Here is a 15,566-nt window from a genome sequence, read left to right as displayed (position 1 = left end):
ACAACAGCAGTCCAGCTACCACTCTTCCCTTTGAGATAAACCATAATCCTCCAGCAAAATCAGTTCCACTTGTGCAATCAAGTCCACAGGAGATGACATGCGGCTAGCTAGCTGACTGCAAAACCTCACCATCATTAGAATTGCTTAATGAGGCTTCCAGTCTTCCACAATTTCAAGAGAATGCTTTCAGTATCATACTTGGGCTGAGGTACTCTGATTACTAAAGCAGAAATCCCACTGACCTTCACTCATACTTAAATTTACATGCAAATTCCACTTTTTATATCAAGCAAAAACTGTTCAAGGAAGAGAACAGCAACGCTATAGCTATTAGAGAAATGAGAAAGCCCACAGAAATGGCAAAGTGGATTCAGTATAATAATAACAGAACCATGAAAAGCTGTGCTACTTCTATACAGTTCAAATAAATCAATACATGAATAAACTATGAGACACCACAAAATTACTCATCTCTACTAGGATGCCAGGCTATATGTTAGATGCTCTGGATGTCACCAGGAAAAGTTACTGTATCAGAATACAATTACTACACTGGGAATAGAAAAACCACATTTCCTGCAAAACAGAACATTGCCTTAAATCATTTTAAAAATCCCTGAGAAGCAGCATTAAGGTGATGTCTTGGAGCTTCAGTTACGTTTGCATTTCTCTGCTGTTTAATGAACTGGACTTGCCAACACCTATGGCTTTTCAAGAGATGAGCACTGAAATGAAGTTATCCATGACTTGTGAGCTTTTCCAAATGATACAAATTTAGGCCTAAGTTATTTTTTCTGATCCACACAGATAATCTTCAGCACACATTAATAACTCCAACAGGGGGAACAGTTCCATGACTGACTGTTCTTATCTTGCTATAGGCCAAAGTGGCAGTTCTTTCAGGTAACAAGAAAAATTCTCCACTGTTTCACTTGAAGATGTGTTTCAAGAAAATAAAGACTTCTTTAAAGTTCCTTGCACATTCAAGCAGACTAAGGAAGAAACAGATGTAGTAAGGTATAAGAAACATAATACCTTGTGCTTACGGAGGCTCCCTGGGCTGGTAGGTGTGGAGATGGGGGACTGCTTGGATTTGGGTGTAGACAGCTGACTGCTCGAGGTCCCATTTGCTGTCAGAAAACAAGACAGAAGCTAGCAGTCAGACAAGAAAAAGGAAGATCATTTCTCTTCTTTGGGGAAATGGAAGATATCCAAACAGTCAATATAGAAACACTATAGTTTATTCATGTGAGACAGGAGGGGAAAAAAAAAAACAAATGAACAACATAACTATTCATCCAACTTAAGGCTTTCAGCTGTTCAGAATAGTTGGCTGTAAAAGACAGTGAAATACAAAATACATTGAAGAAGCAAGATTTTACATTGCAAATATTTATCAAATTGATCCATGATATACATCAACAAAAAAACCAGAAAGACAATTTCTGTGCTCTCAAACAGTTTAACACAATTGAAACCACATGGAAAAAGCATGAGAGGAAGCCAGAGGCTGCAGATATCCTGGATCCTACATAAGAAATGTTAAATGTCAAAGACACATATTAGAAATTCGACTAACAGCTGTCTGGAATGGCCTGGATGGATGTGGCAGAGATTAAGTGAGTAGAAGAGCCCTTCTGAAGCCCTGGTGTAACTTGGTGGGATCTCTTCACCTTGGTACCACTACTTGACACCAGAGCTGACCCTGCCACTCCTCCACTGTCTGCACCAGCTTACGAAGAAATGAGCACGGTCCATCAGGGGAGGAACGGGAAAATTGCATCAAGTGAAAATCCTCTTTCAAAGACCAAAATCTGGCCTTTAGGGGTGCTCTGTTTGTTCACTTTGTTTTGAAGAAAGCATAGCTAACCTCCCTGGTTCTATTAAAAAAACAGTCCATTTAAGCTAAACAGCTCTACGAAGGGTTATTCCTTGGGGCCTAGTGGTCAAAGTGAAGAAACGGAGGTCTGTCTCAGTCAGCTATTATCGACGTGCTGCACTAAAAAGGAACCAAAGTAAAGAGGGTATTTCACAGAAAAGTGAAGACAAACAAGATGTTATCAAGACAAATGATTATTTTGCTACCATCGATGTCCTCTGAAGAAAGCTAATGTCTTTGATAATTTCAAAGTGTCATGCTACATATTTCATAAAGACAGACTTGCTCCTAGAGAACTTCATCTGCTGCACATCAACTCCAGGGATACAGACCCTGCTCTTGTTACCAGGGCTGTAATCAAGTAGCTCCTTCGGCGCAAGCAGTATTTCCTGAGGGAGGGAAATTCCAACTCATGCTGTCTGTGCCTAACTGTATCATTTTCTCTGGTCTTTTCTTTTTGCAATCCAATCTGCAGCAAGCCAGAAGCCTTATGAGCATTAAACTACACATCTCAGTCAAGTGTACAGAAGTGACATTTGAAAACCTACTCCAGATGTTAACATATTCAGCACAAGCCACAAAACTAAACACCAAATACTGTGTTGTTTCCTTAAATGGCAATGATGCTGCCTACCCTCCAGATAAGTCTACATGTCCGTACTGCTTTAAAGAAAGTATTTTTAATTGTGTAGATATTTCACACAGAAAGACAAGCCTATAATGGTCTTACTGTCCTGATTGCTAATTTCCCATTACCTCTGTGTATCATTACTCCAGCTGCAATGGCACATGCACAGGAAGGTAGATGATTTCCACGTATAGGACTCACACTTTCAATTGTAATCACTGAATGTGTAATTACATACTTGCAATTAAACAAGCATTTGAGTGTAAGAAATGTATAAATATCATGCAGTAACAATGCTGTGTGCAAGTGTCGTATTTTAAAGAGTGAGATCAGAAAGAACTGATAGAAGTGTAACATCAGAAAGCGGGGCAGCAATATGAACCTGCACCCACCTTGCAGCCTCTCATCATGTCCACTGACACAGAAAGTGGACACGAGAATTAGGACATCTCTGAAGTGTTGGCTGGGAAGCCAGCCTGGGTGGAGAAAGGTGAGCTAAGTCTCAGTGTGCAGCCCTGGCCTTAGTGATTCTATTGCATTTAATTCTTAAAAACAAAAGCAAATGCCCAACCTCCAGATCTACAGACATGCACAGCAGCCAGTGAGGCTAAAACATGTCTGGCCTTTATATCAGGACTTTTTTCAGAGTCTGGTCCCAACCAAGCAGACATATGTTTAACCTCAAGTGCGTTACTTTGGGGAACTGCTATATGGACACCGTTAAGCATAAGCTCTATTAATCACCTCCAGCACCCAATGACAGAACCTGGCTTGGCCTTGGGACTGCAGGATACTGTACTCCAGAGCTTGGCCTCCGAGTTCAGACTCAGCTGGAGGTGCTCAACATGCTTACTCTTCCTATAAGAAAAGCTTCATCTTTTGTAGAACATTCAGTATGTAAAAAAATAAATAAATCACTGGAGCCAGGGCCAAATGGGTGTTTCCTATACATCATGTGTTATGTTCCTTCTTCCTTCTCCACCCATGGGCAATTACACATTGGAACTGAGATATCTTTTGGCCACTACAGCTATAGACTTCCTGCTAAAACTTCTGGCTTCATTAAATCAAGTTTTTTCTCATTGTGAAAATATTCCTGAGAGACTAAAATCTATAACTTATAATTTTTTTAAACTCATTTGTGGTTGGCTCTTATGTCCTTGGTATCTACCTCATTATTCCCTGCTTTAATGCTCTGCTATCTTCCTGTGAGAAGGAGGGAAGCAGTGAAGGTTGTTAGTATACTGGTGCAAACGCAGAAATCACACATCTGATTTTAAATAAGTGTAAAGAAATGTGCTGTCAGTCAAGGGACAAAGGAAGAGCTACAGGCATGTTAAAGCAGCTCAGATTTAACTGAAGCTTTGTGAAGTGAGACCTCTGTCTTCATATCCATTGCTTCTGTGTTTTAGGCACTAATGGGGAGAAACAGTTTTTTCTCCATTGCAAATGCACTTCATCAAGAAAATAGATATTCCTTAAAAGATGTTAGAAATAATGACTTATAGATAATTGGTTTATAGTTTGACCGTTCACCTACCTGTTCTACCCAGGCCATCCTCCTTCGGCCGGAAGAAAAACTAGTTATAGAACCCCAGAAACTGTGACACGTTGTACCCTGAACTGCCACATGGCACTTTTCACTTTGCTCTAGTTCTCTAAAGTGAATTGTCCTTGAGCTTGGAGGGGAAAAAAGTGGAGTTCACTATTTGCCATATAATGAAGGCAATTCAGAAAAAGAGCAAGTACTGTAGGTTTCCTACTGAATATAATGTGGGCTATAATAGTACTAATATGATCTGTATTAGCTGGAATCCATCTCTACTTTCTAAAATCCCTTTCTTTATCGCTCAACCCGAGGCAGGAAATAATCCTTTCTAAGATGAAAAATGCCACAATTCTACAAAGAACCCAAATTTCCCCATCCACAAACAGGAAGACTGGGATAACAGCTAACAGTCACTGTGCAGCAAAAGGATGTAATTGCTGCAGGGAAGGACAGAAATTCTCTAATACAGTGAGACTTTCAAGTGCTACAGCAGGAATATTAATATTTTATAAGCACCAGTGAAAAAGCAGATGTGACATCCAAATCAGAAATCCAAAACAACAGATGCACAAGGGCTGCTCTGAAAGTAGTGCCTCCTAATTTACTACACTGGCCCATGACATCAGAGGTGGATGTTGGTGGTATGGCAGTAAAGGTTGAACCTTCCCACCAATATCCTGTTACATTCTGTTGCTGTGTGTGTGCCACTGAATTCCTCTGTGTAGAAAAAATGGCACCAACTGACATTCATTGCTGAGTGAATTTATGGAGACACTCGCTGAGCATTTACAGAGACCAAGCAGTGGATGTGAGCACAGTGAGGTGGTGGGTGGTGCATTTCAGCAGTAGTGACAGTGACAGCAGGGCACCTCTGCTGGCACAGATTTTTAGATGTGCAGCCTGCAGGTGCTGGTTCACAGCTGGTGAAAATGCACAGCTAATAGTGGTGACTATGCTGAAAAAGAGTGTTTTGCAGCTAAGAATTTGCTCTATCAAATAGTGTTGTTGTACTCTTTGTATCTGTTGTAGTTTCTATGGAAATAAATAGGCATTACTTTCAGAGTGACCTGTTCATATCTTTACAGATATTCACATGGAATTTTACAGCAGGAGGAGCAACAATTAAGAAGCCTGGCTTAATTTTCTTTGGATCTGCTAATGAAGAACAGTGCTCATAATCAAACTTGCATACACTTCTTTTGAACTCAAATGCAAGGAAATAAGATGAAAAGAGCAGATCCCAAGTGTTCCTCCACTGAACTCTGATAATGACTCACGGTAGCTGAGGATCTCACATAAGCTTGGCTGTTGGAAACCATTCTTTATAACTGGCTTTAATTTGACTTTTTTTCCTGTCACTATTGTTTGGATATTTTGTCTTACTTATTTCATAGTATTTGCTTTGGAACCTCAATTTGCTTTAAAGCTCCTTTGAGCACATGACACTTCCTTTGATTGCAAAACTTGTGTTATTTTTTGTTTTTTTGAATGATCCATGCCTCCTTCAGTGCACAATTTGTACTCAGGAGATAAATAAGGGTTGTCCAGCAAATGAGAGTGAAGATGGAGAACAAGTTTCAGATGGCTATGAGAGATCCAGGTAAACTGAATTCTCTGCCTGCCCCCCCCCAGGTATTTTAGCCAAAGTTCTCATTTATTACTGTTTCTTGAGCACTGCTCAGGCTTGCTTGGCTGAAGCTTTGGATCTGAATTTACAGCAATGGTAAAGTACCATGACCTCTAAATGAGCTTAGTGATGTTTCCATCAAAACTGGAGATAGCAAGGACCAAAGATTACAATAAGGGTTAAAATCTGTGGAGATTTCGCCTTTTCTCCCAGCTTAGAAAACATGGCTAATGCTCCTTGCTCCACTGGGGTTCTTAGGGATGAATTGGGATTCATTCATCTAGGGATGAATTTCTGGTTTGGGGATCACATGCTCTTGTATCACAAGAGAAGAAGAACATGGAACACAGGGATAATTTTGTCCCAGTCATGTTTTGAAGAGTTGCCAAGGAAATAAGAGACAGAACAACCAGAACAAGGAGAGCACAAAACCAACGTAGAAATAATAGCGCGTTTAGTGAGCACAAGCCATCCTGCCCTGCAGGGCAGAAGTATCTGGGAAACTCTGCAAGGACTCCATTGCAGCATTTATTTAGGAGTAGAAGAGTTTAGATTGCACAGGCATCCTTCTCTCAGTCACATTTGGTGAGGGTGATCTGTCCACTGGATGCGTACTGCAGATTGTCAGCTAGCAGAATGTAAGTAAGCACAAGTGGGATTACAAGCTGCTCTATCTCATGTGTGATCCAAAAGACATCTGCTGCCTTTTTGACATATTCATAGATAATGACCCTGGGGAGCCAGATCTGCTCTCAGGACAGACTGATGTTCTGTATCTGTTTTGCTAATTGCTGCTGCATTGTGAATATGCTTCTCTCCCTCTGTCCAAACTCTCCCATTACAGAAGTAAGAAATGAAAGTCCTTTAGCAGTGCCTCAGATCTCATAGGGACACTGAGGAAAATCAAGGCAAAAATGAGGAAAAGACATCTTCAAATTTCAGCTCAGGGACCTGCGGCTCTGCACTGCATGGGACTGAGATTCTGCTGGATTTAAAACTCTCCTACCACAGAACATATACTTGTACAATGGAACCCTTTCTTGTTATGTGAGCTACTGTAAGATATTTGGGTTTTTAGAACAAAGAAGTAAGGACAAATAGCATGATCATTTTTACCACTGTATTCCTCACCCAACATTTAGCTTTGTCTTTTGTTTGGTTTGATTTCTTATTGGAGTGGCCTGTTACTAAGAAATCCTTAGTACTGATCTTCCCAAATTCCATTTAAATTACATGGACCATATACAGTACCTTCATCCACCTTCCCACACAGTACTAGGGAGCTGCCTCATATCCACTATACCTTAGAATTAGGGTTTTCTCAATTACACCAGCACATAACATCTGTGAGCTGCTGCAGGACACAGCAGCATGAACACAGAGCTGTATCTTCTCGTAACAGTCGTTCCATCTTCATTCATTTATTTAAATGACCATATAGTAAATAAAGTACTATACCAAGAAAACAGTGTTCAAGACGTTTCTGTGGATTGGCTATCTCATTTTTTGAGTACCACTGGAGCTGAAGGCCTCTGGCTGCCTAGAGGGAATTGAGCTTTTCACAGCAAGGCACTGACACGTCTAGGCAGAAGGCAAATCGCCTCCAGCAGAAGGTAGCAACTCAGCCAGTGAACTTGCATCACTGCAGCTGGAGCTGGTACTCTGTGTAGCTCCACTTCTGTTCATAGCTTTTTGTCTTGATTATTTTTAACAAATGTTTTGCTTGTGTTCTGAGGAGAGGAGAGGAGAGGAGAGGAGAGGAGAGGAGAGGAGAGGAGAGGAGAGGAGAGGAGAGGAGAGGAGAGGAGAGGAGAAGAGAGGAGAGGAGAGGAGAGGAGAGGAGAGGAGAGGAGAGGAGAGGAGAGGAGAGGAGAGGAGAGGAGAGGAGAGGAGAGGAGAGGAGAGGAGAGGAGAGGAGAGGAGAGGAGAGGAGAGGAGAGGAGAGGAGAGGAGAGGAGAGGAGAGGAGAGGAGAGGAGAGGAGAGGAGGGGAGAGGAGGGGAGAGGAGAGGAGAGGAGAGGAGAGGCCGCATGCCGCACTTGCAAAACTCTGCACTAGCACCCACAGCTCAGTGCTTCACCACCCATCAGCTCACTGTGCTCACACCCACTGTTTGGTCTCCAGAAACATTCAGCAAGCATCAAGGAATGGCAGTAGGTGCCATTTTTTTCACACAGTGGAATTCAGTTCCACCCCTTTGCTTCATCTGCACTTGAGCATCTCACACCATGCTGTCAGACTGCCCCACGGCTGCCATCAGTCACACGAAACAACCTCTAATGGGATACTGGTGGGAAGGTTCAACCTTTACTGCTGTACCACCACCATCCACTACTGTGTGCCAACATTATAAAATAGGAGGCATTACTTTCAGAGCAGCCTTTGTAGAATGAGAAAATAAATAAAATAACACCTTCTTCTGCCACTATAATGTAATTTGTAATGAGGAAGGTTCAGCCTTCTTCCACTCAAGCAACTTAGAGATTCACCTCAGAATCTGTATTTACATTATTACCAATAGATTTCTCAAAGAATAAAAAATACTACAGAGATAACAACTGAAAATAACAAAATCTAATTATTAAAAACTAAGAAACTCCGAGGTCTGGTATGACAATCACAACACAGTAAAAGACAGCAAAGACAAAAGTACAAATGCATGGGAGATCAAACACATGGGAAATATACTGAACATACTTGAAATAAAACTGCTTCAAAATCCTTTTACAAAAGAAATAGGTGAGAATTTTGAAGGAAAAAATAAGCATCAGATAATCTTTTATTAATCAAGCTTCATTCACTATTCCCTGCCTTTTTCAATGTGATAACTTTAAAACTCAGCTAAGCCTGGTGTTTGTTTACATAAATATTGTCTCTCAGGTAACGTGCACACCTGCTTTCTTTATTGCAAATTCAAGAGGAAACAACATAAGATGGTAAGTATTCTTTTTTTGTCTCTGTCCCAAGAAAACAATTATCTTTTATTAACCTTCCAGCACAGAAAGAGTTCAGTCATTTTCTATTCTCTTTAAAAAAGACAGGCTGCCATTTTTCCTGTACTGAAATCACAGAAAAGTACGAAAGACCTTTGTCTAGATGAATTAAAGAAACCTGATTTGTCCTTCATTACAGGCCTTAATTCCAGGAGCTGGCTATTGTTTGACATTTCTGGTTATTTTAATCAATCTCCCTTTGAAAGGCTCAAACTAACTGTTCATTAGGCTTCATCAGATGACTCACCATTTTGTTCTGTGAGTCAAAATCAGGAACACAATAGTTGTCATTTCACATAAGGCTATACGCTCATGTAATAAAGTCTTGTTCTGGTAGCAATTAGTACCTGATGCTTATGGAGTTTAAATGCTGTCTCAACTCACGCATGGCCTGACTCCCAGATTGCTGAATAGGAGATTATTTTTTTTAATTCTACAACAGATTTTCAATTACATCTTAAATGCACCCACACGACTCTACCACGCAACTTCTTCTCCATAAACTTCTTAGATCGCAGTAAACTCAAGTTTAAGCAAATACTTGAGTATGTTGATGGAAAACTGTATGAGTGCAGAATCACCTTACACAGAAGGAATTATTTAAAGCAGTCTTGGCATGTGCCAGCAAATTTCACATTTTTTTCACATCATCTTTTTAAGTAGCTAAAGAACATCAAGAGACCCTAAACAAATTAACTGCCTAATGGGGAAAATCTTATTGAATACCATTAGGAGAATTTTACATCCAGTAATCCAATGTCTACTGAAGGGTCAGCTGTTTTGTGGTGTCCACGTGCAATATGCAATGGGTGTCCATGAAGGTGAAAACAATTTCTGCTTTATTTTTAGCCTGTGATAATACTGTGGGTCACTTGAATTTTGAATTCAATTTATAAAGCTGTGTAGAATCTTGAAATGCTTATATAGTTAGTGATTTGGCCTTTTTAATGAACACCCATACCTGGCTCTCTTTTGGAAAGGACAGTGGAACAGATGACACACCTAGAGTCCCAGTCTCTTCGTTGTACCAGTCTAAAAACTACCGATTACCAGCCAGGTCTCTAATCTACAGGCTCTGCAGCTCTCCATGTGAGCTATATTGCCAATCCAGTTGATACTGAAGAGGCAGGGCAGCATTTCAAATGGTGAAAGCTGCTGCAGTGAATGAGGATTACCATTTTCTTTCTCTTCTATTACTGAGTGAATGTCTCTATCACATCAATAAGCCCATCACCAGATCCTCAACTGCAAGGTCACTTGTCTTCTTTAAATGGTGATTAAGAGAGGACATTTCTGACTTGTGCAGTAATTAACATTTGCATTACACAAGAGGCTATTCCAAAACAGTCTGTAGCTACAGGGAACATACAAGAGCACTGCAAACCTCAATTTCCTGTCTGTAAAATGGAAATGTTTCCTTTTAAATTTTTTTTAGGGCAAGAGGCTGTGAGACTGTGGGTGGTATGATCCCAAAGCCTGACTGCACTTAACTGACCAGAGATTTCCTCTCCGATATTTATTTAGTGATCCTGTATGCTAACAATATCATCTTGTGTTTAAAATATGCCAAAGTCTCAAATGCAAACATCCAAGGACAGTGTTCTCCAAGTCACACGCTACGTGTTTTCATCTCGAGCAGAGTTAAGATCCAGAAAACCATCACTCACCGTCTTGATGGTTACCTGAATCAGCTGGAGACTTGCTGCGGCGCATTGGGGCTGGACTCTTTGCTGAGCTCTTCTGAGGGGTGGGAGATGACTTACTGCCCGTGGCAGCTGCAGGGCTCCCTTTCATCACCCGGCACTCTAAGGAAAGAGACAGTAACCATGGTTATGCCCCTACCTACTCTCACAACCTATGGGCGCTAGCTGTGAAACTCATGGGTGGCTTAGTGGCTATTTCCAAAAAGCTGTAAGAAAACTTCAACACTAAGGGGAAAACTGGCATTTCCAAGGTAAAAATGAGACATTTTAGGGACAGGTTAAAAAAAAGAGCCTCTAGAGGAGGCACTGAGACTGTACATTAAAATCAGGATTCTCTCCCTGGCAGGGAACATTTCTGTATATGTGCCCTACCAAGGGTTTTCTGCCCCTTCCCTTGCCTTGATGCCCACCAACTAGAGACCAAAATGAAAATAGTCAGCATTTAGTGAGGAAAGAACAGGTCAAAAACCAGTTAATCTGCAAAACTCTCCCATGAAGACCTAGCAGAAGGAACGGTGAGTACTGTTCATGCAGGCGCATAAAGCCAGCAAACAGCTGGTAGCATGACTTTAAGGTAAGTGGTGCATGGGACCTATGACCTAGGAGGCCTTCAGCCCTTTCACGCTCTTTCTGTGTTTTCATCAAGCTGCCCTTTACAGATGTGGAAAGCAAAGACAACAAAATGGTTTTACAAAATACACCCTTTGTGCTGGTTGGTCATCTTTTTCAGAAAGGTTTACACAAACAAATGCAATGGATTCATGTGTTTAAATGCATGAGCAGATGAGAGCCCCAACTGTGTTTTGTTAAAAAAATATACGAGCCAGGAGGAGGGGAAAATGTAAACATGATCTACAGTGTTGTGCAGAAGGGAACTGAAACGCTAACAAATCTGTATGTGTTCCAGGATTTCAGGCATCTCAGGTCTTCACAACAAGGTTTATTGACATTGAGAACTGGTAGAAAAAGTAGTTTGTCTTCCCAAAGTTAACTTATCTCAGTTAAGAACTGGCAATAAAAAAGGAATTCCTTCTCTGTCAAATTCTAACTGGTCTTATCTCCTATAAGCAATTGTCCTCACACGAAAAACAAGTATTTTTTAAAGATGTGAATTAGATGTTCTACTTACAGGAAGATTTTTATAGAAAAGCTCAGCTCAGCATGCATGGGCTGCACTGAGAATCCCCTTGACCTGGCTTTTTTAATGGGAATTAACTGAAGCAGAATATAGTGGATGGATACATAATTGGTCAATTGAAAACAAGTAGTCTGACTGAAATGTATGTGTTATTTTATTTATATATCAGAATATATATGAAAATGTAATTGCCCTAAACCTTTTCCCCAGGCTTTCCTCATTCTCAGACAGTCAAGAGTCAGTCTCTTCTTCTTCCAGATGGGATGATTCCCTGTGCTCCAGGGATGATGCATGATAATAATTAAACCCATATTAAGTTTATTCTCTCTCCTAATAAATAGATTCTGGAAACTGTAAATTAGGGATATAAATTGTTTTGTTTTGTTTTCCTAAGGTACTTGACTTCTCACAGATGATGCCAGGTAGAAGAGAAGGAGAAGGCCTTGTAGGGCTTCAGAACAGAAACTTCCCCATTTTTTTATGTCCTTGGTTCTAAATAATAATGTTTGATGAGGCAGTCTGAGATACAATCATAGAATCATAGAATTCTATGATAGCCACTTGGAAGAATGTGCAAATAACTGCTTCTGGTGTTAATCAGCCTAACCAAAACATGGGGGACAATCATCTTCAGGCACTACACAAGTAATGTTTTTCAAGGCTTTTACGTGTAGCTGCTTAACAAAAGAGTGTAGCACTTGGATGAGCAATGTCTGTGCACCAGATATGGGTTTCTCAGAAACCAAGGGAATTTAAAAGTGTGTTACATCAGTATTTAGTCATCCAAATTGCTCCCTAAAATATAAACCTAAAAAAGTGAAAATATTTTGTTGCCTTTTTAAAAAAGCTTATTCAAATTCATTTTCTCCCCAAAGGACAATTCCTTGCAGAGAAGCTCAGCTTTGCATTTACCAGCACAGAAATGCTGACTCTGATGAATTTCTCCAGCTCAGCCATCAGCAAGTGTCAGCACACCAAAGGCAATTACTGAGCATTTGTATGCCTTGCAACAAGGTAATAAATGTGGACATCTGATTGTGCTGACATCAGTATCAGCAGGCCTCTTAGCAGTGTGGGTGTGACATTTCAGTGTGCTGATGCTGAAGCCAGCCAGTATGAATGAGACAGAGCAGCAACATCTGGAAGGTGCTTAGCAACAGGGATTATAGGGCAGAAGCTGTGGTGGGCAGTCAGAAAGAAAAAGATGACATAATCCTCTCATGGTATTTCTCTTTTTGTTTCCTGATGTCCTGCCAGAGCGAACATAATAGCCAGCAATTCAAGTATGTGTCATCCCAACAGGAAAGAGAAAGTATCCATGACAGAAGAGATTTTAATAAGTGACATTCATCCACAAGACTTCAGGTTCTCTTTGCAGCATCTGATCCATAACAAGGAAGGATGATGGGTGGATAATGGGAAAATGCTGCTGGCTAATAGCTCCCCATCCGTTTCTTGGGAAGGGCAGGGTATCCCCACTCTCCTGAAAATACAACAGAGAGCTGCAGATGCTCAGTACCTGCCCAACAGCAAGCTTGCCTTATTTTTGTTAGAGAAATCCAAGCTGGAAAAAGTAGTAGAAACCAGGAGTGTAGGCAGAGAGCTGAGCTTCCCATGAAGTTGTTCTGCTAGGATTATGTGCAATTTGTTTTATATGTGGAAATCCCTGTGGAGCTGACTCAACTCCTGACTGTTAAAATAAAATATGAAGCTCACATTACAGATTGCTTCACCAGCCTGATGCAGGCTTTATTCTCTGTCTGCAAAGTTTCAGCTGACTCCTGGAAACTTTGAAATACCCAAGACCACCAAATGGGTTCATCTGGAGTACACAGGTCTGAAGTACCAGCATCAAATAAATCCAGCCTTGCTAAAGAGTCATAAAAATGCAGTGTTTGAAGTTTAGAGGCTGCTTTGCCTCTTGGTAGACAGCAGAAGTTCTCTTAAGTCTTCAACGCTGAGCCAGTCTGTAGCATACAAGATAGCATGTAGTTTCTGTTCCTTACACAGTATACCTAAAAGCTTTTGTAAGTAATGTTTGGAAGCCATATTTTCTTCCAGTTTAAATGGTCACAACTGCATTCATGCACTCTTGCTGCACTTGCTGGCACCAGCAAACAGCCTGTGCTGTTGGTATATACAGTTGCCAGCTAGGGTAACTCCTACAAGCAAGCTCTGCATATTCTGTGAAATCAGAGATTCTGTGGTTTAATTGATCAAAGAGACTCACATTGTTACAGATCTCTGGTTGCTATCATAACATGGACAAATGATGGTGCTGTCCAAATCCCACCTAACAAACATTGCCCTCCTTTTTTAATCAACAGAAGAAAGTAATAAAGGGAATGATTTTTCTTTTTAACTGTGCTCATTCCCATTTTTAATGTTGACATGTGTACATAAGGACAAGAGTGACAAACTGTGTGTATTTGTGTTACAAGTAGAAAAATAGAGATTAGTGTTCTACTGCTTAGTTCTCAAAACTGTTTCAATCTGATTGGAACTTGAACAAGTTTAAAGGATATATAGTACCAGATTTTGTCATTAATGTAAAAATGATGGTAGAGTGGAGGAGTCCATCTGTTTTGAAATGGGCTATCCCAGCCAGTGTTTGCCCAATTACAATATCCACTGACTGTACCAAAGGATGATGAATTCCATGTACTGGGTCATACAGAAAAGAACAAAAGCATGCAGCACTTTTACCTATTACAAGCAAATGAATGGAAGTCAAGTAAGAACAGATTGAAGAGCAGTGTGTGTTCAACATTACCACTTTCATCCAGAGAAAAGTCATCCTGTGCATAGCGGAATTTTTCGGGACCACAGGCAATAAACACATCATCATCCCCAAAGAAATCGTGGAGACAGGTCACCTACAGAGAGAGCAAAGTCATTCATTTTATTTTTAATTAGCAACATTCTGACATGGCTCATTTTAAATTTAAACAGGAAGGCACTGCCTCTCTGCTGCTCCCCAATTCCATACCTACATGGTCCTGTTTCCTGCAAATCAAGTGGAACAGTGTAATTAAAAAAAAATAAAAATGCAGGTACCCTGCAAAATCCAATGAAGTATGGAATTTCCAATCCCTTCAGGAGCTGACAGGCTATGTTAGCCATCCTAATGAATGACACAGGCATTCCTGAGCTAATTCTAAAATAATAAGCAGGGTGCCCCCACGCTGGGTTGGTAAACTTGGCTGTCACCACCGCCCATGCTGACAAGTATTTCAGTACCAACAGAGCCTAGAAACTCAAGGACTGCTAAGAAGAGTGGCTGGGCACAGCATGTTCCTACAGAAGGTGTCTCCAAAACCATTAGCAGGTAATCCTGGTCTAGTGGTTGGCGACCCTGCCCATGGAAGGGGGGTTGAAACTAGATGGTCTTTGAGGTTCTTTTCAACTCAGGCCATTCTATGATTCTATGAATCCCTTTGGAGCTGCAGAACTGGACAGAAAACCTTAATCCCACCTGCCTTCCCTCCTTTCCCATGTCCCCCCAGCACTTGTGCAGTAAGTTGGCCTGAAAAACTGGGAACGTTACTGTGGGATGTTTGTATCAGCAAGGACAGCACTGCTGGTGGCCATTCAACATTCATTTTTCTAGGTGCTACATTGTGAATAATGACATATTCTGATATTTACATAGGTACAGTCATGGCAATTTGCAGTTACCAGTGAAATAATGAATGCAATTACACAACAGCAGCAGGATAACTGTGCCACGGGTAATTCTGCTGGAACCAGCGGTAATTACACATTAACTCATGATAATGATTTTGTGCTATCTCCAGTACCTAAAGTTAATTCAAGTCTTCTCAGTGCAAGGACATGTGGAGAATGTGCACATCATTGCTCTTCAGGGAGAACCTTAAACACCCAGATTTGTCATCAGTATATTGCAGAAAATTAATCAGACTCCTGGCAAGCTGGCAGGTGCTCTTTTGAGGCAAAGGAAGGTGATGTTTTTTCATCTTCACAGAATGCTCTGAAAACTTTCATGAAGTGCAAAGTAACACTTATTTTTAAGAGGGGAAAAAACACTT

At 40.8% G+C, this 15,566-nt stretch overlaps 1 protein-coding gene across 11 annotated transcripts in view; it reads right to left on the bottom strand.

The window, feature by feature from the left end:
• The window catches only part of DCX (doublecortin), a 126,852-nt gene that overhangs the window by 13,161 nt on the left and 98,125 nt on the right, over positions 1 to 15,566 (bottom strand). For 10 of the 11 annotated variants that reach the window (XM_048959424.1, XM_048959420.1, XM_048959418.1 and 7 more), the window contains 3 exons: positions 14,291 to 14,393; positions 10,344 to 10,481; positions 1,033 to 1,130 (listed from right to left, as the gene is read on the bottom strand). In XM_048959424.1, the coding sequence (XP_048815381.1) occupies positions 1,033 to 1,130; positions 10,344 to 10,481; positions 14,291 to 14,393 (339 nt within the window). The remainder of the gene's footprint in view (positions 1 to 1,032; positions 1,131 to 10,343; positions 10,482 to 14,290; positions 14,394 to 15,566) is intronic. The other variant, XM_048959429.1, reaches the window with a different exon arrangement.

This window comes from Lagopus muta, chromosome 13 (assembly GCF_023343835.1).
Source record: "Lagopus muta isolate bLagMut1 chromosome 13, bLagMut1 primary, whole genome shotgun sequence".
Classification (NCBI taxonomy): Eukaryota; Metazoa; Chordata; class Aves; order Galliformes; family Phasianidae; genus Lagopus; species Lagopus muta.
This window is presented reverse-complemented; position numbering and strand designations above follow the sequence as displayed.